This window comes from Lissotriton vulgaris, chromosome 2_1 (assembly GCF_964263255.1).
Source record: "Lissotriton vulgaris chromosome 2_1, aLisVul1.2, whole genome shotgun sequence".
Taxonomy (NCBI): domain Eukaryota; kingdom Metazoa; phylum Chordata; class Amphibia; order Caudata; family Salamandridae; genus Lissotriton; species Lissotriton vulgaris.
Genome location: NC_141687.1, coordinates 1,003,820,460 through 1,003,844,429, shown reverse-complemented (window position 1 = coordinate 1,003,844,429; position 23,970 = coordinate 1,003,820,460). Strand labels below are relative to the sequence as shown.

At 44.2% G+C, this 23,970-nt stretch overlaps 1 protein-coding gene across 6 annotated transcripts in view; it reads right to left on the bottom strand.

Moving 5' to 3' along the window:
* COBLL1 (cordon-bleu WH2 repeat protein like 1) overlaps positions 1–23,970 on the bottom strand; it is an 806,310-nt gene that overhangs the window by 164,245 nt on the left and 618,095 nt on the right. For all 6 annotated transcript variants that reach the window (XM_086956594.1, XM_086956595.1, XM_086956596.1 and 3 more), the window contains 4 exons: positions 19,181–19,281; positions 15,900–16,139; positions 6,228–6,390; positions 5,018–5,077 (listed from right to left, as the gene is read on the bottom strand). In XM_086956594.1, the coding sequence (XP_086812720.1) occupies positions 5,018–5,077; positions 6,228–6,390; positions 15,900–16,139; positions 19,181–19,281 (564 nt within the window). The remainder of the gene's footprint in view (positions 1–5,017; positions 5,078–6,227; positions 6,391–15,899; positions 16,140–19,180; positions 19,282–23,970) is intronic.

Sequence of the window (23,970 nt, the reverse complement as noted above, 5' to 3'; positions counted from 1 at the left end):
TCGGTTTCGACATGGAATGTTTCGATTCCGAGCTTTCCCTTGCATGAAGCTTCGGTGTCGAAGTCAATGTCGACCGTTTCTCGGATCCGACATGGTGGGAGACCGAGAGTTTCGGTTTCGTTGCCGGGCCCGAAGGCGGGGCGTCGGAAACTTTTTTCTGCGGTTTGACCGGGCTCGAAGGCGGGGTCGTTACCGCACGGGGTCGGTTTTTTGGTAAGGGGACGTCGTCACTCACGGTTTGTTGAACGTCGAATTCTCCGACCTCCGACTCGTCCCCTTCCGACCCTGACTGTTCTTCATGATCCTCTTCTTCTTCGAGGTTCTGGTCTTCGAACAGCTCCGGGATCGCCTCCGACTGCATTCTGGAAACCTTGTGTCTTCGAGCTCGACGGTTTCTAATCGTCGACTTGGAAGAGAATGCTGCGCAGGCTTCGCAGTCCCTGGATTCGTGTTCAGGCGACAGGCAGAGGTTGCACACCTCGTGTAGGTCCTTGTGTGGGAACTTAGCACCACACGTTGGACATTCCTTAAATGGAGTCCTTTCCATGGACTCCGGGCTTGACCACGTCGAGAAAGGCCTCCTGTTCGTCGACGTAGATTAAAGTTTTTCTTCGATGTTGGAGTCGAAACGCGTCGGAATGGAAATGAAATCGCGTCCGATAACAATACCGTCGAATTGGAAAGGGAATACGCGCCGAAAAGTCACTTCTTTCCGAAGTCGATCTGGAGCGCTTCAATCCTCATCCGAACCCCATGGCGGAAAAAAACAATCTAAGGATGGAGCCGATGCCCATGCGCACTAGCAACCAAAGGAGGAGTCACCAAGATACAAAAGACTCTCCAAGAGAAAAACAAGTGCAATCATCCGAGCCCAACACCAGATGGTGATCTATTCATAATGTACCATCTGCAGCCCATATGCCTCGAACCTTATTTTTCCTCACCAGACATTGGCCGAGAACAAGAGAGGGATACCAAACACGGGAAAGAAATAGGTCCAGAGAAAGACGGAAAAAAACGTCAAAAAGGGAGAAAACATAAGTTAGATAAAGGGATAGGGAGTGTCTGATAGTGGAATGAATGGACTCAAGACAAAGTAGACTTGGTATTTGGAATGTCAAAAAAATCAGTCGGAGAGCAAGGGTGTGTAGGGCGCGTCCTGTCCCCGAGAGTAATACGTAGAAACAACGTGGACTAGCCCACTATGTGTATGCGTTTATCTTTAGTCACTACTGTTTGTGGCCTAGATACTGGACCCATTGGGTGTTGTTAAAAGACCCTTCACACACCAACCTGGTTGGTGTCATGCTTCATCATCGGGGTCCCAACCAGGTGGCCGAGTGCCACCTGGTTGTGCTTTGACGCCCAACTACAGCGGAGCGGGTGTGGTGCAACAATGTGATGTGGGTGAAGGTGAAAGATAAAAAATACCTCTGGGAATACTTGCCTAACGTTTTATTATTGGCGGCCCAGGGTATTGGTTAAAACTATGTGTGATGCAACTACCCTGGGAACAATGTTCCTGTGAGTTGGCTTAAGTGTGGCGGTCTACATGTTTCAGCCCCCTATAGGTATTTTACGGGGATTTCGTCAGGACCAGTGGGTGTAAAAGCGAGTGGCAAAAAGGTTGTAGCCACGTGAAACAGTGTTTTGCCTACACACTCGCTAAGGTGTGTGGTAAAAATGAAAAGGAACAGTGTTGGCTTACTTACGGACACTTTAGGGTAGCTTGAATCCGGTCCAGGGAAGGCATGGCTTGGCAGTTCGGGCTGGACTGTTCCCATGAGGCACAGGATCAGACTGATTTGCATATGACCATGTGTGAACTGGGGTGGCAGAGTGGGCTAAAGAACGGTGATGGATTAAACCCAGATCTCTTGACTGGGTGGGAGTGTTCGATTGGTTCAAATGCTCCGTCCATCACCACCCCCTTTTGTACCTCATTGTCTTTTTGGGCGATATTTTGTTGCTGTAATAATGCCAAGTGCGGTTGGCAGATCGTCTCAAAGACACAACAGACTTGTTACAAGACCTGGGGTTTGTCATCAACTACAAGAAATCCCTTCTAGTGCCTGCAAATCAAGTGACCTTCCTGGGGTTCACTATCGATTCGGTGGCTCGGACCCTGAGCCTTCCGCCAAGAAAGGTGGTCAAGATCCGAAGGGAGCTTCGACGTACCTTGGCCCGCCCTTCCACGCCGCTTCGTGAGGTAGCGAGGGTGGTGGGTTTCTTGTCCTTGTACATCCAGGCGATTTTCCCGGGGCCGCTCCATTACAGAGCCCTTCAACGCCTAAAGGCGTCACACCTCAGCAGAGGGCTTCAGTACTCGGATCAAGTTCCTCTCACAGAGGAAGTACGCAGAGAAATTAGATGGTGGCTCGACCATATGGAAACCTGGAATGGCAGGGCCATCTTTGGCTGCGACCCAGATTTGGTCATAGAGTACAATACCAGCAAACAGGGCTGGGGGGCCCGATGCGGGGATTCGTCTACAGGAGGAAAGTGGTCCGCTGTGGAAAGCTGGTTGCATATCAACTGTCTGGAATTGATGGCGGGCTCTTTCCCCATTCGTTGTTGGACCAAGGACAAGGTCTCGTGCAACGTCCTATTGAAAATGGACAGTGTATTGGCGGTGCGTTATATCAACCACCTGGGGGGGGACGAAGTCCAAAGCACTGGCAGACCTGGCCAAGGATCTGTGGACTTTTTGCCTGTCAAAAGATATCTCAGTGTTGGCGGAGTACCTTCCGCGAGTCGCCAATGTGGTGGCGGACCGGTGTTCCAGGAGCTGGACGGATATGAGCCTCTGATAACTCCAGCCTGCGGTTTTTCAGCGTCTCAACGACACATGGGGTCCGTTTTCGGTGGACCTCTTTGCGTCCAGGCTAGACCAGCAACTGCCGAAGTTCTACAGTTGGAAGCCGGACCCTCTAGCAGCAGCCACGGATGCATTCCTGCAGGATTGGTCAGTGGACGCGGGCTATGCCTTTCCCCCGTTCGCAATGATCATGAGACTCACGAATCAGGTTCGCAGGCAAAGGTGGTCTTGATCACTCCGTATTGGAAGTCTCAAGTGTGGTTTCCAGTTCTTCTGGAACTTTCTTGGGATTCTCCAATCCTACTACCCCGAGATCCTCTTCTTTTGAGGGATCCCCAAGGTCTCCTTCACCCCCTTTTTAGCAGGGGAGGATGCTACTTGTGGCGTGGCGGATTTCAGGCATAGATGAAGAGTCGGTGGATTATCGCAAGACGCTCAGAAGCTACTGGGGAAGGCATGGGCGGAAAGCACCAACAAGAGGTACAGTTTGGCCTGGGTTCGATGGACAAGTTGGTGTGTTCGGAACAACCAAGATCCCAAGGAATGCGATGTGGTAGCCATTCTCAATTTCTTGGCATCACTGGCGTCACAAGGCCTGGCTTTAAGGACGATCAATTCTTTTCATTCTGTGATTTCCGCGGGACATATACCGGTTCAGGGTAAGCCCGTGGGAGGACACCCGATGGTTTGCAAGTTGCTGAGGGGTGTACGCTTGACGCTCCCTCTGGAATCCCGGTACTCCTCCTTGTGGGACGTTAATAAAGTCCTGTGTCTGTTTCAGTCCTGGCAGGCCAACAGATATCTATCGAGGAAGGAATTATCAGCGAAATTGGCAATGCTGTTATGCCTGGTTTCCTGTCGCAGGGTTTCAGATGTGCGGGCCTTGGACATTTCGGGTAGAGTGTACCCCTCAAGGGGGGACTTTCCATGTTGTCGGATTCTGGAATCATTTCTTATCCATCTTTTGATCACTCTCCTAAGCTCTGTGTCGTCAGGTGCCTTAAGGAATATGAGAATATGTCGGAAGAGAGACTCACCCGCCGGGCGAGCATCAATTGCTGATTTCATTGCTTAAGCTCTTCAAAGCTGTTACACCACCAATGATTGCACGTTGGATCCGATGGGTGATGCTGGAAGCGGGCATAAATGTCTCGCAGTTTGGTGCCCATTCTGTGCGAGGAGCCATGGCGTCAAAGGCCTTCTCCCTGGGTGCCAGGTTGTAGGATATCCTGAACGCGGCAGACTGGTCATTGGACTCGATGTTCAAAAGATTCTATTTTAAACTAGTCATGGATATGGCCTCGCTGGTGGTGGACAAGCTTTGAACGAGCATAATCCTCGCCTCCGGTCCCGTCATAGAATGAAAAATTTCCTAGTAACCATGACGGAAAGCTTCAATTCTATTAAGGACGTGAAGGCGAGGATTATTCCCTCCCAGGGCTCTACCGAACTCCTGTTCCCGCCCGGGATTGAGTTTTGTAGCTTTGGCTTCTACGGGCAAGCGAGGCCTTGTATTGTATAAGTATTTCTTCATGTATTACTGGTTTAAGTTGCATGCCTTGGGTCATCCTGCTTCTGCTGTTATGGCTTATGGATGATTGTGGGTCTGGAAAACAGAGTCATGGGCCTCTGGTTCTTTCTTTCAGGATCTGATGGCACCAAGAATGAGTGATGGAGTCCTAATTGGTTTTGGCCACAGTCAAGAAAGAGGAAGTGACCCAGGAAGCACACGCCTTGGGGGATGACGTGGCATGCTGATTGGTGGACATTATTGACTGCCCAGAGCACCCTGGGAGTGCTAGTTTTTTTGTTATATGTTTAAGTTGAACACTGCTTGCTGTAGGAATAAAGGAAGTTACAGCATAATCCTCGCCTCCGCGTCCTTAATAGAATTGAAACTTTCCAGCATTTTTCATTCCCACCACATCCTGGTTTCTGAACTAGGTGCACACTAGATCAAACACCTACAGTACAAAATAATAGACTCTTGGCACACACTCTTACAATGAGTTTATTTTCTATATAATTGTTGTCATGACCTTAAGTAACAGTAAAGAAATATACAAAAAAAAGTGTACCAGCTATAGTTACTATAGGCGTTGAAATACAATAGAAATGCAGATTGCTTTATGGCATGAAAGAAAACCAGGAGGCATAAAAAAACATTTTTGTTTTAAAATTATTAGGAATAGTAGTCACCCGCTACAGATGTCACTTCCGAATGTTGGTCTTCAGCAGGACTCTTTCTCGGAGAGGCTTCTGTTTAAAAAAATATATAGAAACGGAATTCAGCACAGTTGTTCCAAATGTGTAAAATACTGTGTAGATTCATAAATGAATATCATACTAGCTACCGCTGTACTAATTACATCAAAAGCTTTATGTGAGCTCTACAAAGAGGAAGTTACTTTGTTGGACGTGTAGGTGTGCGGCACTATAAACAGTAAAGATGATGTTGCATCAAAGTTGCCCACAGCCTAAATAATATCAGCCCAAATATCAAGACACATTGTCCTGGGCAGCAAGCGTTTCATGCTGCAGAATAAGTAAGAGAAAAATCTGTCCTTTTCCCGAAGGAGTTGTGCTGCGTTTGATCTCATTATGCATAATATATCGAATTACCTTGAAAAAAGGGAAACATTTAATTATATTGTGCATGAAAATAGCACCAATCTAGCTGGAAAAGACAACAAACCATTCCATGAACAACTGACCCGCGTGTGCCCCCCGAGACGAATTCAGCCCCAGGGACTTAATCCCCTGGGGACCAAAGTATTTTTTATGGGGAAAGGGTGCATGCTCCCTCCCTGAGCCTTTAATGGCCTCGGGTACCCCATCTCTGGGGGCCGGGTCACTTGCGGTGTCCTGGGGAGACCACCCTCGGCACACACTGGTTTCCCTACCCACACTGGATTGGGAAGGAAAACGTGTGCTCTCGTCTGGCAGGAGCATTTTCAAATCTTACGCCAAAAGGGAGCAAACTCTAAGCGCCAGATTACGAATCAGACAGTCCAAGTACCTCCAGAGTTTCCGGGGTGCAGCGGTGGCGGTTCAGCCACTGGGCATTGGCAGACTGACCGTCCCATTACAAGTTGGGTGGCTGGACCGCCATTGCACTGCCGCAATCGCCAGGGATCAGAGATCTCTTTTGGTGGTGCAGCGGTCTTGAGGCCGCAATATGCTTGGCGGGACTGCTGGGACAGCATAAATAGCTGTTCCGGCACCACGCAAGGAGGCGGCTGACATCAATTATGTTTACAACCAAAAACAAACCTGTATCAATTGTGCATGTGTGTAATGTCGTTTTCAAACTACTTCTGTTTTTTTTCATGAATTTTAATCAGTGGCCTTATTTTTATGACTCTGAAAAATTATACTTGTCATAAATATTGTGCAAGATTCAGATTACCAGCTTCATTGCTGTTTTCATCAGTTTGATCCTGTGGTGGTTGAGCTGTTGGGGAGGGAGGAGGAGGAGCCTTGCGTTTAGCTCTTCGCAAAGTTGATTCATTTGATGAGGAGCCACTCAGCTGCAGAGAACCAGTTCTGACTACTCCTTTTCCTGATAAGTCCTACATAAAGTCAATCAAATGCATATGGTCTGTGAACATGGTAATAAAGTTTGTTGCATTCATAAAATCAGTTTATCAAGTAAATAAAAATATTCACAGAATATAAAAACAACTATGGACTGACAGAAAAGAGACATTTTAATGTTTGTGCTAATCAGCGAAAAATAAACCGTTAAAGTAGAAGAAACGCGTTACTTACCTGTAACAGCAGTTATCCAGTATTGGTGTCTTTCATAGATTCACATGCCTGAATCACTCCCTGTCGTCGAGACGGGAGCCTCCGGTACATCCTATAGACATACATAGAAAAAATAGGCCTAAGGGCCTCACCTTAGTAGCCTATCCTTGTCCTTATATAAAAAGGACCAAACTCTTAGAGCCAGCCAATCAGCTATGACCTCCCTCTAGACCCTTCCTGGCAGGAGCCTCAGATTTTCGTACGCACCCAGCTAGGTAGGCATAATACAGTTAAAGAGAGATGTGAGTCCTTCCAGGGGAGGCGGGAGGGTTGCATGTGAATCTATGAAAGACACCAATACTGGATAACTGCTGTTACAGGTAAGTAATGAGTTTCTTATCCAGTATTAGGGGTGTCTTTCATAGATTCACATGCCTGAATCAGAGTAGTCAGCAATACATTATGCACATTTCTGATGTAAATTTGCTATACAGTCCATTTAGATAATACACATATTACCATACGACTTTGAAACGATAGCATAAATCAAAATATCATAAAGACAAAAAATGTGCATACCAGGATGGCGGGATGTTGGAAGGCTCACCTCACTGGAATAGATGGCGAAGCACCGCCTGGCCCACTGCTGCATCCTTCTGAAGTTCAGCATCCAGGCAGTAGTGTCTGGAGAAGGTGTGCGGTGACTTCCAGGTCGCCTCTCTGCATATGTCCAAAATCGGCACTCCAGCGAACAGTGCTGCTGATGTGGACATCGCTCTGGTGGAAAGCGCTGTAACATTAGCACTCAAAGGCCGTCCGTCCCTGTCATGACAGAATGCTATCGCTGAGGAGATCCACCTTGAGATGCTCTGTTTCGTTAGAGGCATACCCATCCTTGGTCTACTGTAGGCCACAAATAGTTGTGATGATTTTCTGAAAGTCTTTGTTTTGTCTATGTAGAACTTTAGACACCTTTTGAGGTCTAAAGAATGTAGCGTCCTTTCTGCTGTGGTGGTAGGGTTTGCAAAGAAAGAACGTAGAACCATCGGTTCATTGAGGTGAAAGTCTGAAGGCACTTTCGGTATGAACTTGGGATTTGTCCTCAGCACCACCCTATCCTGTTTGAACTGCATGAAGGGTTCCTGAATGGATAGAGCCTGTAGCTCGCTTACTCTCCTGGCAGATGTTAGAGCGAGTAGCAGAGCAGTCTTCCATGAGATGTACTTGATGGATGCTCGATGAATGGGCTCAAAAGGGTGCTTCATGAGTTGGTTGAGGACTAAGTTGAGATGTCATGTCGGAGGGACCCTTCTAGGTCTCGGGAAGGATCTATAAAGTCCCTTTAGGAACTGCTTGACAAGCCTATTGGATCACAGAGATGTTCCTTTGAAAGTCCTGGTGAATCGTGAGATAGCCGCCAGATGCACCTTTATGGATGCATGCGCCAGTGCCAAATGCAGCAGATATGGCAATATCTGTTCGGGTGTGATATGTAGTGGTCTCAGGCCTTGCTCTGAACACCATATGCAGAATCGTTTCCATTTGAGAGAGTATGTTTTGTTGGTACTGTCCGCTCTTGCTTTTGCCAGTACGTCCCTGCATTCCTGCGGGATGTTCAGACTACAGAACTCTCTGTGCTCAGGAGCCAGGCTGATAACCTGAGCGATTGCAGGTTCGGGTGTTGTACCTGCCTGTTGGACATTGTCAGTAGGTTCGGGTGCTGCTTCAGACGAATCGGCGTCCTGATGGAGAGGCGATGAAGATCCGAGAACCAGTGCTGCCTCGGCCAGAACGGGGCAATTAGGATCAGGGTACAAGGCTCCGCCTTCATCTTCCTGATGACCCTGGGAATCATCGGAAATGGTGGAAAAGCGTACGCAAATACGCTGAACCAACCGATGGAAAAAGCATTTCTGAGTGACCCTGGTTGGAGACGCCAGCTTGCGTAGTTTGGGCATTTGGCGTTCCCCTTGGTGGCAAACAGGTCGATTCCTGGGATTCCGCATTCTGAGAATATGTGATCCAGTGTACTTTTGTCGAGTTCCCACTCGTGGGAGAGGGATTTTTGTCTGCTTAGGGCGTCCGCAATGGTGTTGTCCTTGCCCGGGACATAGTCCGCCCTTAGCGTGATCCCATGGAGTACAAGCCAGTTCCAGACCTTTTGCGATTTGCGTGATAGAGTGAGCGAACGCGTTCCTCCCTGTTTGTTGAGATAGTGCATCGTCGTGGTGTTGTCCGTTCTGAGGAGCACCTGGGAGTTCTGGATGCGTGGTAAAAAGGCTTGTAGCGCCAGATACACAGCCCTCAGTTCCAAAAGATTTATATGGAGTTGTTTCTCCTGAGTGGTCCATTTGCCGCTTATTCGAAGGTCCTGGAGGACAGCTCCCCAGCCTTCCAGGGAGGCATCCGTGGTGATCACCAGAGGTGTTGCTGGAAGTAGGAATGGCAGTCCTATGGACAAATTCTTGTGACTCCTCCACCAGTCCAGACTCTTGGATATTTGTGGTGTTATCTTCACAATGTCCTCGAAGGAACCTGTACTCTGTGTCCATTGGTTCGCGAGGACTTCTTGCAATGGGCGCATCCTGAGTCTGCAGTGAGGGATTAGGAGTATACAAGAAGACATCATCCCTAGGAGTGATTTTTAGGTCCGAACTTTTAGGGACTTCCTTGATGCCACAGCCGTGGCCAGAGATATTATCTTGTTTGTCCTCTCCTGTCAAGGGAATGCCCTTGCGCATTCCGTATTCAAGGTTGCCTCGAGGAAGGTGATGTTTCTTGCAGGGATCATGCAGGATTTCTCGAGATTGAGAGTTAATCCTAGCTGTTGAAAAAGAGTGGTGCAGGCATTGGAGGATTCAGTCACGCCTGCAGCTGAAGGTGCCTTTACCAGCCAGTCGTCGAGGTAGGGGAAGACTTGGTGACCCATTTGACGCAGGAAAGCTGCCACGGGTGCAAGGCACTTGGTGAAAATCCGCGGAGCGGATTTGAGGCCAAACGGCAGGACCTTGAATTGGTAATGTTTTCCTGCGACTTCGAATCTCATGAATTTTCTGTGACACTTGAGGATTGGGATGTGGTAGTAGGCATCTTGGAGATCCAAAGATGTCATGAAATCTCCTTTTTCCAGCATGCCTAGTATTTCTTGGATCGTCACCATCCTGAACAATTGACTTTTCAGGAAAGAGTTGAGCGCCCTGAGGTCTAGAATGGGCCTCCATTTTTTCTCCTTCTTGCGTATAAGAAAGAAGCGGGAATAGAATCCTTTCCCTCTTAGAGACGATGGAACTCATTCGATTGCTCCTTTCTTCAGCATCACAGATATTTCCTGGAGTAGCAGGCGTAGATGTTTGTGTGGCAGTCTGCGGGGAGGTGTTGTAGGAGGGATGGTGGTGAATTTTAGGGAATAGCCGAATCTTATTAATTGAAGTACCCACCGATCCGTGGTGATGAGATGCCAATTGTTTAGGAAATGGGTCAATTTTCCTCCAATTTTTAATGAGGGATATAGTTGCTGGACTGGCTGGAGTAATTGGTCACTGGCGACCGCCAGTGCCTCTCTTCTGATTTTTGACCCTGAAGTTTGACCTTCCGTAAGAAGACTGACGATTCTGTTGCTGCTTCTGTAGGTACTGAGATTTATTCTGGTAGGAGTACGAGGACCTATTTTGATAGGATCCTCTGTAAGAGGACAGTTCCCTAGATCTGTTGCCTCGAAAGGACTGGTTCCGTGCCTGCAAAGTACCCAGTGCTCTGGCCGTATCAGTGTCTTTCTTTATCGTTTGGAGCGCCTCGTCAATCTTGTCACCAAAAAGGTGCTGGCCGTCGAAGGGCATGTCCAGCACTTTCGTCTGCACCGCTTGTCTGAACGACGTTGCCTTAAGCCATCCTTGGCGGCGCAGGACTGCTGCCCCAGCTAGTTGACGAAAGCCAGTCATGGCTGCATCTATGGCACAATCAATGATTTCAGCTGCCGAGGTTTGACCCTCCGTAAGCAGTGCCTTGACTTCCCCCTGAACTGTGTCAGGTAGTTCCGCTAAATATGGGACTATATCTTCCCAGAGCTGCCGATTATAACGCCCCAACAGAGCTATGGAATTGGCCACTTTGATGGTCATGGCCGATGTTGTTGTAAACCGTTTACCGATTGTGTCCAATTTTCTGCCTTCCTTGTCTGGAGGGGCCGACAGAGGAGAGGAAGGGTTGCGAGAGTTCTTTTGGGCCGCCTGGGTTACAACCGAATCCGGTTTCGGGTGTCTATTTAGGCAAGCTGCCGCTGTAAGTGGGGCCTTGTATTTTTTATCCAGGCGCGGAACAACCGCAGGTACAGAAGCTGGCGTCAGCATTAGTTTCTTTCCCTGGTCCCAGAGAAATTCTATTATTGGTATAGACTTCGTTGTTTTCTGTGTTTGCTCCTTGAAGTCATGTAAGAAGCACTCAGTCTCAGTCGATTCCATCACCATATGAAATCGCTTTGCTGCCCTTTCCACTATTTTATGGAAACCGCCAATATCCACTGGCGGTGAATCTGCCTGGCGTTGTTGAGGTGAAGCTGGGGAAGACGCTACATACTCTTCCTCCTCTTCATGGTCCGACTGGATTTCCTGGACTTCTCCCTCTTCCAGTTCCTCATCATCTTCCTCATCTGATGACACTATCACCTGAGGTTGGACTCTCTCATGGCGGACCTGAGGAACTGGCAGAGTCTGTTTTGGGGCTGCCGCTGGATTATTTATAGCAGGCGTCTGGCCCCCTGTCTCAGTTGCCGGTGTTTCCGGAAAACGTTGTTTGTAGTCCTGGATAAGGTATTTAAGGTCATTAACAATAGAAGCGGGAAGGCATACCATCGGGGTGACTTCCGTGAGAACATGGGTTTGGACAGAGTGTTCATGGTAAGTCATTTCCTCCTGTTCCTCGTCCGTGCTCTGACATTTGACATGAAGGTCTGAAATGGAAGTAGCTTGATCCAGGAGTTCTTCTTCCTCAGAGTCTTCACTCTGGAAAATTTCCGAAAGCAAATGAGTTTGCACTTTACTTTGAGACGTTGTTTCCGGTGTAATTTGCTGCTTGGCTATCTTGCGAGACGCAGAAGTTGCTGCCGGAGCCCCTGCAGTTGTTGCTGGTGTCGTCGACGGTGGCAGGGTTAGAGACGACATTTCTACCAGCTTGGATTTCTTCCACGGCTCAGAAATGGCGAAAGTCGACGACGAATCACCCGTCGACGGTGTCCTCGTCGACGGTAAGGTCTTCGTCGACGGTGCCTCTGTAGATGGTATTTTCATCTTCGACGTCGAGGCGGTCGTCGACTATGCGCTCGTCAACGCTTCATTCCTCGTCGACAGTGAGCTCGCCGTCGACGTCTTCGTCGTCGGCGTCTTCGTCGCGTTCGTCGTCGACGCCTTCGTCGTCTACGTCTTCGTCGACGCCTTCGTCGTCAACGTGATCGTCGCCGGTGGGCTCTTTATCGACGACGCCGTCGTCGATGGTGTGATCTTCGTCGTCGACGGTTTCAGCAGGATTATAGATGGAATAGGTCTACCTGCTGACGACGATGATAGAGTTGTCGTCGTCGATGGGTAAACCGACGACGCTGTCGTCGTCGACACAGTCGTTGTCGCTGTGGTAACTCTTTTTTGCGTTGAGGAAGCCGTCGCATGTCTGCTGGACGACTGTGTAGGCTTCTTAAAAGTCTGGGGGTCCTTGGCAGACACTGAAGATGTCGTAGATCTTGCCTCTGAAGACTTCTTTTGTGCCTTCATAGGAGGAGTGTCTGAGGGGCCAGGGGAAGTTACCCTTGGCCTCTTTAGAGAGACTTCTGAGGTCATTGAAATGCTCCCCTCTGAAGATTCCACATTCTCTCTCTCCTTGAGTCTGTCAAGCCAGATGAGTAGGCGACCTTCTCTGTCCCTCAAGGTCTTGTTGGGGAAAGACCTACATATTTTACAGTATTTAGGGACGTGGTCTGGATAAAGGCAATATAAGCACAGGGCATGCTTATCCTCCACATGTAGCCTTTTCTTCCCACATGAAGAGCAGGCCCTGAAAAGGGCTTTCTTCTGGGACTCAGACATATCAAAATGCAGAAGAAATAAATTACTTACTGCAGTGATAAGTGGCTTGAAGTAATCCTTGTCGAGATGTAGAAGGAAGAAACCACTTTTAAAAGTGAACAAGTTGTTTTTGAAGAGATCCTGAGGAGAACTCAGGCTGGAGACTCCCTAGCACAACGTGCGGTAGAAAATCTGAGGGACTGAGGCTCCTGCCAGGAAGGTTCTAGAGGGAGGTCATAGCTGATTGGCTGGCTCTAAGAGTTTGGTCCTTTTTATATAAGGACAAGGATAGGCTACTAAGGTGAGGCCCTTAGGCCTATTTTTTCTATGTATGTCTATAGGACATTACTTTTTTATGTACCGGAGGCTCCAGTCTCGACGACGGGGAATTATTCAGGCATGTGAATCTATGAAAGACACCCCTAATACTAGATAACAAAGTTTGAAAAGAAGATAAATACTCCTTGTAACTTGAGCAGACTTCAACATTTAATAAATAAGCAGCATTTGCACTTTCATCTAAATCTCACCACTTCTTGCCAACTGAGGTGACCTTGCCTAAAAGGTTTTATGAGCTTGCAGGGGGTACCTGATCTCATCTCTGATCCCAGTCTGTGCCAATACTAATGGTATCATTACAAGCAACAACTCCTTTGCATGCTTTACACATTAAAGACAATATTGGAATATATTCAGGGTAGGATTTGTAATGCATTGTTAAAGTTAATAATGTACAGTACTATGGTTACACATCGACACCCTACTTCACAAAACGTCCTTCCATTACTAAGTATGTTTTACTCGTGAAACTCAGAAGACAATCTCTCCAACTCTTACAAAAATCTTTGTGAATCTTGCCCAGAATGTGGACTTTATAACATTCTCTACCCATTCACAAAATACATCACTGAACAGAACGTAAAAACAAACCATGAAAGAAATGTACTTATTTTAATTTCAGCTTTAAGATGTCCCTGGTTACAGCTCAACAGACAAAGAGAAGAATTAATCAAAGACATGGTTGACTAACCACGCTTTCATTGTTTGAAGGAAAGGGAGCACATCTTGAATACCCTGCATTATCATTCAGGGGTAGGGGTAGATTTGGTGGGAGCGTTCCATAGTAAAATGTCTTCAGGCAGAAAATCAATCGCAGTTCAAAGAGATGTTCTGGTTTCATCAGAACTATTTCATGTGTTGAAGCACTGGGAAAATAAAAAACTGTCATGAGACAGAGTTTATTGAAGGAAGTACTGCTACAATCATCGAGCATGGCGGTACACTAGTCAGGTTTGCTGATGAGCAGTGTTTGTGCAACTATTTGGATTGTTGACCTAGAGATGAGCTATCTTATCGCAGATTGTTATGCAAAATATTTGAGAGCTTAAGGGTGACTAACGATAATGGGTTATTAGTAGTGGTAAATGTCTATCTACAACTGGCAATAAGGCCACTAACAGTTGAAGGATCAGAATAGGTCTCAGACAATTATTCCCTTGCTCAACACTTGGCTGTTTGGCTGCAAGCAGGCAGGGTTAACTGTAGAGAAATAGGTAAAGCTTTTAAAACCACCAATTCAGCAAATAATTAAGACACAACAAACAATAAAAATCCAAAACCAATTTATAAAAATAGGAAATATTTTTATCTTCCAAATTACATTGTTTGCTTTGTATTAATTAACTTCTTTATTAGTTTCTATATTGATTTGTACGGATTTATATTGTTTTGTATTATAATTTGCTGTCTGTAATCGTCTCCCTAAATTGTAAGTGTGGTCATTGGATCATTTCCTAGGAATCTGTTATGGTTGTACAACGTCACCAATTTAAAGGCATTCAAGTATTATATCTTGTTTATTTTCCAAAAATGCGTAGTAAAAAATCATTTGAACTAAAATTATACCAAAACGAAAAAAATCCAGCAGGCTCTTTGCATGCAATTCATATTTTATATAAAGGTGGGCTCAATGCCTGCCCATAATGACACTTCAACATTCTTGAAAGGAGTTTGGGATTTATAAGTATGCCTTCTCTCCCACATGTACAGAGATGAGAATGCTTTAATACACAATACGCTTTCTGACCCTCTATAAATAAGTTATATATACAGCATAGTTCAGTAAAAGGAAAATACACAGACACTCAAATACAGTGAGATTACTCATAATGCAAACGGCGTATTTATCCGACAAAAACTTTTCATGATAGCGCAACATACAGTCTTTTCCACTGGTGCATCAGCAGGTTTGACTTGATCTATCTTAGCATATACAATTACCACCATTTCCCTGTGGGTATTACACTCATAACATGATGGCTACAGAGTCCCTGGAGTAGTGCAATTCACAAACTTTACTCATGCATACCTGTGCTTTTCCAAAAAACATTGTCCCATGAAGAAACCCGATTTCCATTCAAATTCAAATACTGGAGAGTTCCTTTCCCATCCCAAATTGTGAAAAATACTGTACCATATTCATATTCATTCAAGAGTGGAGAAGTGTGGCTCAATGGTTAGAGCGGCAGACCCTGATGCAGAGGTATAGCCCGGGACCAGGGTTCAATTCCCTGCCTCGGCGGGTCTTGGGCTCAAAAAATTCCACGGACCTGAAAATTCTCGCCTCGGTGCCTATTCCAATCATGGAGTCCCACTCTGCAACTCTGGGCAATAGCTTGCTTAATCTCCACAACGGCCCCCACAACGCTAAGGATGCCTGGCCTCCACCTTGGGGGTGCCCAGGAGTGGACGCCTCACAGGGAAAGCCAGGATGGGTTCCACAGCGGTATTCATACAAGCGCCTTGGGACCCTTGCGGGTGAGTAGTGCGCTATACAAGTATCAATTTAAGTGTCTTTCCGGGGTGGGATGCTATCTGCAAGACAAATGTGAACACTAGCAACTCACAAAACATACTACTGTATGGTGGTTGACTGCAAAACGCTCTGTGTCTTTCATTCTACCAACAGAAGAACAGTCTAAGATTATAATTTAAAAAAAATGAGGATTGAGTGAAATAGAATATCGAATATATGATTACAATGGCTTTTTTGAGAACCTAAATAACTGTCTGGTGAACATAAAATAGCTCGATAATTGGGTCCTGGTAGCCTCTGATGCCTTTTGTTTCTTTCACACACTGCACCATTTGTTTACTATGGACTTCGACAGAACTTATCCAACAGACTTGAAATCATGACAATATCCATAGAATGGGCTCTATCTGCTTATTAATTTACATTGATTGTACTGTTCACTGAACTAAAATACAAGTTTACTGACCTTTTGATCTCCGTCAATACTGGCAGACTTTACAACACAGGATTGGGGACGGTTATGACCTTGCACGAAATCTTTTGGAACAGTCTGCGATGCATACATTGGAGGTAAAGGTGCTCGTCTCTTCTTTGGCATTTCCGTGGGCAGTGTGTTTGACTCATATGGTTTAAAAACCCTGCTGGGTCTTGTAACAGTGGCTGGTCTTTGGTTAGTGAGTAAAGGAGTTGCAGGAGCACTCGCAGCCTTAGAATGACACACAAAAAAGTAAAATAAATATCCTTGTCCCGTTTTCAAAATATTAATTTAATGATATGGAAAAATTCAAGACAGATATTTTAAGTGATAGATCAAAAATGACAGATCAGAAAAAGTTGCATACATGGATTAGCAAGCTTTATATACTGATTTCAAATTTTTCTTGTATCTGGAATGATGTTTCAAAAACATTTACTAGCATGCTTAAATCTGTTTTCTGTGCGTTTTTTTACATCAACATTACAACCAAACATGTTGTAAATAAGTGGTTTAAAGGGTACGGGAGAAGTAACAATGACTGGCCACATTGATTAGGATTTAAGGGAGGAGACTGCAACAGCTTTGTGATACGACAAAATCTGGGATGTAATGATATTTTGTTCTTTAAAATCATATATTCTGAGGTTTATAATACCATATACATGGTAGATAGATTAAATTAGCAATCTAATGTTCAATTTATAGAATATGTTTGTTGTTTTGGTTGAAATTTAATATTTATCAATGTATTCAAAAATCTTCTCATTAATGTTTGAGTATGCCATCAAAGTATTTGCTTAAAGGTTGAACTATGGAATCTGGGCCTAAAAGAATCAGTCTGTTTGGTTAGGCATGCACATTTTTATAGATTTTCAGTTTAATACAGATATGTGATATTATCAGATTTTTCTTTTACTCTTATTTATCCTCTCGTGTTACTCCGGGGGGTCCAAAGCTAGCACAATTACCCTCTGACATAACAAATACTTTGAATGGAGTAATGCATAATATTTGCATAGTGCAAGAACATTAATGGGCTCCAATGAAGCAATAGCATATGCAAATACCTTTATGTACATGTCTGAAATGGAACATGTATTAAGACAAGATATACTGAAGAAGAGTTTAATGACATAGATCAAGTGTTTGGATCATATAGTCCTGATATAGGTGGTTTTCCAAGATTGAATTAATGAGCAAAAGAGATGCACTGAATCACATCCATGATTAAATTAAATGTACACATACTACAGATAAATCAAGAATACATTCTTTAGACATGATGATCGAGAGAAGGATAGTTGAGATTCATACACAATTGCTCTAGAAACCAAAAGGCAGGAATAATAGTCCTCTATGCAACAGCTTTCATAGGAATATATTGAAAAGGCATCAAGAAAAATTACATCCTATGGAGGCTAAAAGAATCATATCTGAACCTAGAGCATTTGTGAAACAAGGAAAACTGATTATGTAGAAATTTCAAGACTGAGGGTAGCATCAAGAAATACTGGCAAAACATTAAATAAAAATTGTTTGGGTAGAATTGTTCTGTAAAAAAGACCAGCAAAAAAGCAATCTTAAGTGTAGATCTCTAAGCAACTAAAATGATAAAAAAAAACTTATACTATAACATTGGGAGCTATTCTAAGTGTACATAACACTGAATGACGTATTATGGGAGGAACAGATACTACCTACTAAAATTCAAAAAGTGTCACACTTTGAGGAGGCCAAAATATTTGTGTAATTAGGAAGTCAAAAAATGAAGAAAGAAAAGCAGGCTCTTTTAAAAACAAGCGGGAGACACATTATTCCTTACACTGTGTGCACAGCAATAACTAATTAATTATGAATAAGTAAACAAATCAGATAGTAGTTCAAAGTGAAACAGTTTGCATGTTTTAAGGAGATGTGCATTTATATTGGGTGAAATGCAACTACAGTCTTTTTTTACACAGTGAAAGAATAGATGACCAATTAAATCACATATTACTTAACACATAAGGTTGATTAATGAGCAATCATCTCTAGCAAGATATTTCAAACAGGTTAAATACCAGACTGGTCAACTAAAGGATCAGGTGTCAGGAACATTAACAGTAATCACAGTTTACATGTGATCAGAGAAATCTGCTATGATGAGAAAGTTAGTGAAAGGAGCAAGTGGACTCAATATCTCCTTAGGTTTAGAATGAGTGTATGGATATGCCATGTTTTTTATGAGAGCATGTGCAAGAAATCATAGAGTATGGAAGTGGGTAGGTATCAATATCATTACAGACTCTGCATAGGACTACAAAGAAGACTAACAAAAGAGTTGTGGGGTAGCTAGGAGGGCTCTCAGATCCATATGTGGAGCAGAAGAGAAAAGAAGCGGTAATGGCAAAGTAGTAACAGGCTGAAGAGATGTCACATGTCAAAGCTTTTGGAAGAAAGGTAGAAGATATATGGGAGTAATCACATCTGAATACTGTATACAGAATAGGGAACTGTTTAAAAGCCAAATTATTTATTAAATAGGATGGCTGAATATCGGTGTCATAGATATTAACGTACTCCAAATAGTCCTTGACAAAAGACATATCCCATTGCACAGGGCAACGCCGGCAATGTGAAGCTACCTTTTAGGATTTAAACTTTATGCAAAAAATAACATTTTTGTAATGAAAAAAATATTTTAACCAAGTAATGTTTAACTATAAAAGTTCTAGTATCCAAATCATCAGGAATGGAGGTTGAACTCAGCAAAATAATTAATATTCATTTGTAGTTAATGGTATCCCAATTAGGGGACTGAAGGCTAGGACCCGAGAGGTCAACTTCAAATAGGTGTAGCTTGGGAATATTGAGAGACCCAAAGGTATATTACCTTCCTACTTCATTTTACATGTTGATAACAGGGAAAGCGTGCAGATTTAACAGGTCGTGAATCCTGATTTGCATGGTATTCTTTCTGAAATAGTCAGAATAGGGTGGTAAAGTTCCCCTGAGAAAATTCTAGACACCATTACTGCTTTTTGGCAGAGAGATTTCATTACCTTCCAGACAGAATAACAGGCTAAATCCTATGTGCCACAATAGGTAATGTAAAGAGACGAGCTGTGCAACCTTTTTCTGCCAACTCTTTCTTGAACTAAATGAAACATAAATAAGAGAAAATTCTGAAAGTACTCCAGTTTTTCAGTAGTAGATTTTGTACACTGAAAGCCTTTGTTAGCTGTAGCTTTACTTAAAGTCAAGATCACTTTAGGATTAAAAGTTTTTACCGGTTCACTCTTCTTTTTACTTCTCCGTAAAAAGCGGAAGAATCCTTTGCCATCTTCTTTCTGCTTTTCCATGTCTAGATTTTGAGGTATCTGAAAGGACTCTGAAGCATGAAAACAACTGCTTAAAAAATATTGCACATTATAAGTTCTTTTGTTGTTATCAACTTGTACATTCACTTCAAGTAATTAATTTAAGATAATGTTATAGTTTAAACAAACTGCGGAATGGAAAACGTTACAATTCAAAACACGTGTTTAGATATATGAACATATAAATACACAGTAGAAATGTAATAAAGCCACCAGAGGAAAAGCCCAAATAGAAAAGCGACTACTCTGGAAAGAAAAGCAAACAGAAAGCCACAAAAGTACAATCAGAGGAACAATCTAATAAGGGAAAGGAAGGAATAACAGAAGCAAAGAGTCAGTCCTGAAAAAAGAAGCAGTGAAATAGTGCAGGAAGGGGAAGCACATACACTCTCAATGTTAATGAAGATGGGAATTATGGGTTGAGTGTTGCTCAAATGAGGCTGAAGGGGGAGACAAGAGTTCCAGAACTAGAAACGTTGTGCAATGAAAATAAATGAGCGAAATATAAAGAAAACATATGCAGCACCAAGGCTAAGGAGATGTGTTTAGCGCTGCTCTCACATACAATCTAAAATCCTAAGGCACCGGCCTGTTGATGTTACCTAAAGCTAACACCAATGGTGATAGGAAGAATTGGCCACCATGTCTCAAAGCATTGGAACATTTCTCTCTCCCTGTTCACTGAAATCTTCAGAGATGTGTGGAGTAAACAAAAGAGGAGTCCTATCCACCTGCAAGTGAAGATAGTGTAGTCCCTTTGATTTGGCCCAGTGTCAGAGGACCGACATTGTGGTTTAGTTTGTATGGCTACAGTCGTAGCACACCTGACCTTTCCCACAGGGCGCATCACTTAATGAAATAGATCAAAGAGCAGTGAAACATAATGTTCCTATGCGTAAGTGAAATTGTGCTCCAGGGACCACTTAAACACATTTATCAGTTTGCAAGGTACCTCAGATACTCATAAATGTCTTTTGAATCAGCCACAAAAAGCCCAACTCCTTATTAGTAAGAGTGCATAGTTGGCACAGACTTTTATATTTGCACTAACTATGTGAATTTTTAATTAATATTTCAAAGTTTCCATTTTTAGATGTTTTGGGGCAAAGCCACAAAGGTTTTTGAGACTAAGTGAAGTAGTACCACTGGAGTAATACTTCACAAACTCTTAACTGCCTTGGTGAATTGGCCCCTAATTGTCCATATTTCAGATGTATTCCACCCCTTTCATACCAGTAGCTGTACTTCATGTGACCCAGACACGTAGATATGTACTTCAGCGGAGGGAGACATTTAACCATAATGGAACCCTTGTTGGTTTGTGCTGTCATGAAAAAAGAAGGACAAATGTAAGGGGCAGCTTACTTAAGATGGGCCGTTGGTCACCTTGTGTAGTTGAGCAATTAAGTTCTTGCACCTCAGCAAGACGGAAGCAATGTGAAGGTCACATTTATGTCCCAGGGTTACTTATGGATATGGCAACAACCCAGGACTGCATGTTTATTGGGTGTGCATACTTCCTCGACGTGGCCTATACATTCTCGGACTTTAAGGGAACCTAAATTCGCCTTTCAAAATGGAGACCGCTAGTGATTTTTCTCCTAATATTAGATTTTAGGGTAGTGTCTGACTGGTTACAGTTCATAATCATGCTTGCACAAAAAACTACATTATTCTGTAGGTTTAATGGTTCTTGTGGTATCACTGTCTGAAGTCATTACCAGACCAGACCTTAAATCTAAATTTCAGTTCTTCATCCCAAAATGGTGTTTTTGCTGTGCCAGTGAGTAACCCCTCAACTGATAATACTGACAGCAACTGGCCAGTTTACAGATATACACTTGTAAATGTTAGTACCCCTATAAGAAATACCATACCCATGACTTGTAGTCTCACAGCATACAATGCTATGAAACAACAGCCTCACTCCCCATCCCACCCCACCCAGTTCTAGGCTCAGCTTCTTCACAAATTACTTATTCTTGCAAACAATTAGCTCAAAACAGTTAGGGCTAAGGCTTCTTGTACTGTATCTAGGGAATGGGGACAGGATTGTGGTAGTGCATGTCGATTTTGAGAATGTCTGATCTTTTCAGACGATCCCTTACTATTCGAGGTGATAGCAAACTCAGTGATCTTTTTTCACACGTCCCCTTCGTTGTTTATAGTGACGTGTCCGGAACAAGCCTTTGCTTGGCTTACTGTTCCGATTCCATAACCACGCCCTTTTTGTTCGTCAAGACCCCAAAAGACCTGCTACTTTGTTTCCTGTTCCTCAGCAAATGTTGGGATCCTGACCACGTCTCGGGCACGGATTTACCTATACTGAATCTTTGCGACCTCGTTCTAGAAGCAGACGCTCGTGTCCTTGTATTCCTATCTTTCCCGCGCTCCCGCTCGGCTGTTACCAGTCACTGAGCCCGGTAAGCGCATTTCTTACCCAGACATCCCATTCCACCTCTTTGCCCTTCAGCACTTACCCCCTACGCAGCAGAACTCTGAACCGCACATGCCATCACTTCCCCTTCGATCGTGGGCTTGTTGCTTTGGCTATTGCGGAGCACTCTGCTTCGGTGCGTGTGGTTGGCATTTAGGATTTGAACACACATCTCTCTGGTGCTCCGATTACACAGCTGTGAAAGGGATTTCCCTCATTTTATTTTTGCTGTTTCTTGACACTCTTCTCTGCTGTTTTGAGAACACGGTGAACACTGTTACTCATTGGTTGTAACAGACTATGGGACCTCCTTTGTAGGTCTCGCCTTCGATTTAGTTTGTGTCCCAAAAAAGTGCACGCGTTGCATTGATTCAATGGCAACGCGTGCACGTTTGGCGATTTCCTTGCGGGAGCGAGCAGGAACCATCTGTTAATAATTACAAACAGATGGTTCCTGCTCGCTCCCGCAAGGGAAACAGGCCCAGGCTCTCTCCTCTATCCCCTCCCCCTGCTGCTTTTTACTTTCAGCGCAAGGCGCGTCCTGATGTTTATTCGGTCTGCCAATGAAGGAATGGATCTGGAATATCGGTTACCGCTGTGTCCTCTTCAATGTCATTTTCTTTAGCTCTTGCATTTCTCCTATTTTTCAGCATTTTGACCCTTTCACTCTATTCTCTACATATTTTGCATTCCTTTATTTTTCTTCCCGCCCTTTTTCCTTATATATGTGCTACTTACTCTATTGTCCATCTAGCGCACTCCTGGTCTTTTCTAATCAGTTTCTCCTCTCCTCCTATAAAGGGGTACCCCTGTTTGCTCTCTTGTTTCTCTAAAACAACTTTGACAGCTAAATCCCAAACCTACCCTGGCGCTCGCTATAAAATGTCTCTGAGTCAAACGAGGCGACTATTGAGGAGTCACTTAAATCTTCTAACTAAACAGTCCAGTAGAGTTGGCTGTTGGCTGTAGACTAAGGCAGAGAATGAAGGAGATTCGGCAGACACATGGAATACCTGGCAGTTATGAACAGAATACTTTGGCCAGACTGCATTCTCTTCGGTTTTCCCTTACTTAGCTACATAGTAACGACGACCAGCAACAAATAAAGCACATGCACTGGCTCTAGTCTCTTTAGTTCGAACATAGTGGCTGTGAAACATGCCCCGCATAACATGCATGTACTGTTGCACGGCTTTCATATCCACACCGGCTGAAGTTGTTGCAGGGATTTACGTCAAGTAGAAGTGTCAGTACCCAATATTTTCAAGAACTACACACACCAGACTACTTCAGTGAACTTCAATATCGTGATCAACAATGTATTCTGTAGTATTTGATTCCAGCAAATAACTTTTCTTCTGAAAGACTTAGCATGGGCCACAAGGGATGAAGAATGCAGTAATTTGCAGATTTTTCCCCAGTTTATTAGGCCGTTGTTGATTGGAAAATGGTGGCAGAATGCGGACCCCTGAATGGGGGCAAAGGCTCTTCTACTAACTTGCGTCTCTTAGCTGCACCCATGACAGCAGCCCCCTCCTTTTACCTTCTGTCCTGGCCACCTCATCACCTTTATGTTCATTCCCATTAAGCCCAGAAGCAGGCGTTGAGTGAACAAGCATTGGGCAGATACTAGCTATCTGAATATAACTGTGTTGAAGGGAATCTAGTTAAATTGTTTGTGTTCATTATAAATGCACTAGATTGAATAATAATACCTGTTGTGGTCATCACACCCCGGTGCAGGATAGCAGTGCAGTGACACTAGTTCTACTATGAAAGGGTGCATGGAAGGAGGGACAGGCAAAAATGTTTCTAACGGTCAGGAACCATCTATGTTCCTGGCACTGAAGCGGTCCAGAGAGCGCCAGGCCAACCTGGCGGGTCCCCTACACCAACCCCACCTCACTGAAGATGCAGATTGACCTGGCTGAGTCAGATATTTGTGCTTGTGCCAGCTTCTCACAACACGCTTACTGATCTTCCTGCTGCCTGCACATGAAGGACAATTCAACCATCGTTTGACCGGTTGAATTGAAGGGTTTGTCCTCTCCAGTGGTTACTGGGGCACGTATCCCACTTAAAATAGAGTTACAACTTCTGATGACAAGTGGGCGACTCAAGTCCATTGTTTCTGTTGGACTGAATGTCTTGCGCGTTAAAGCTCTTCAGAGCTAATACCGTTTTCAAAGTTTCAGGTTCTCCCTAATCAACTGCAACATGCCCGTTGTTATTAGAAAATATTTCTCAATTACAGATCTGTCTA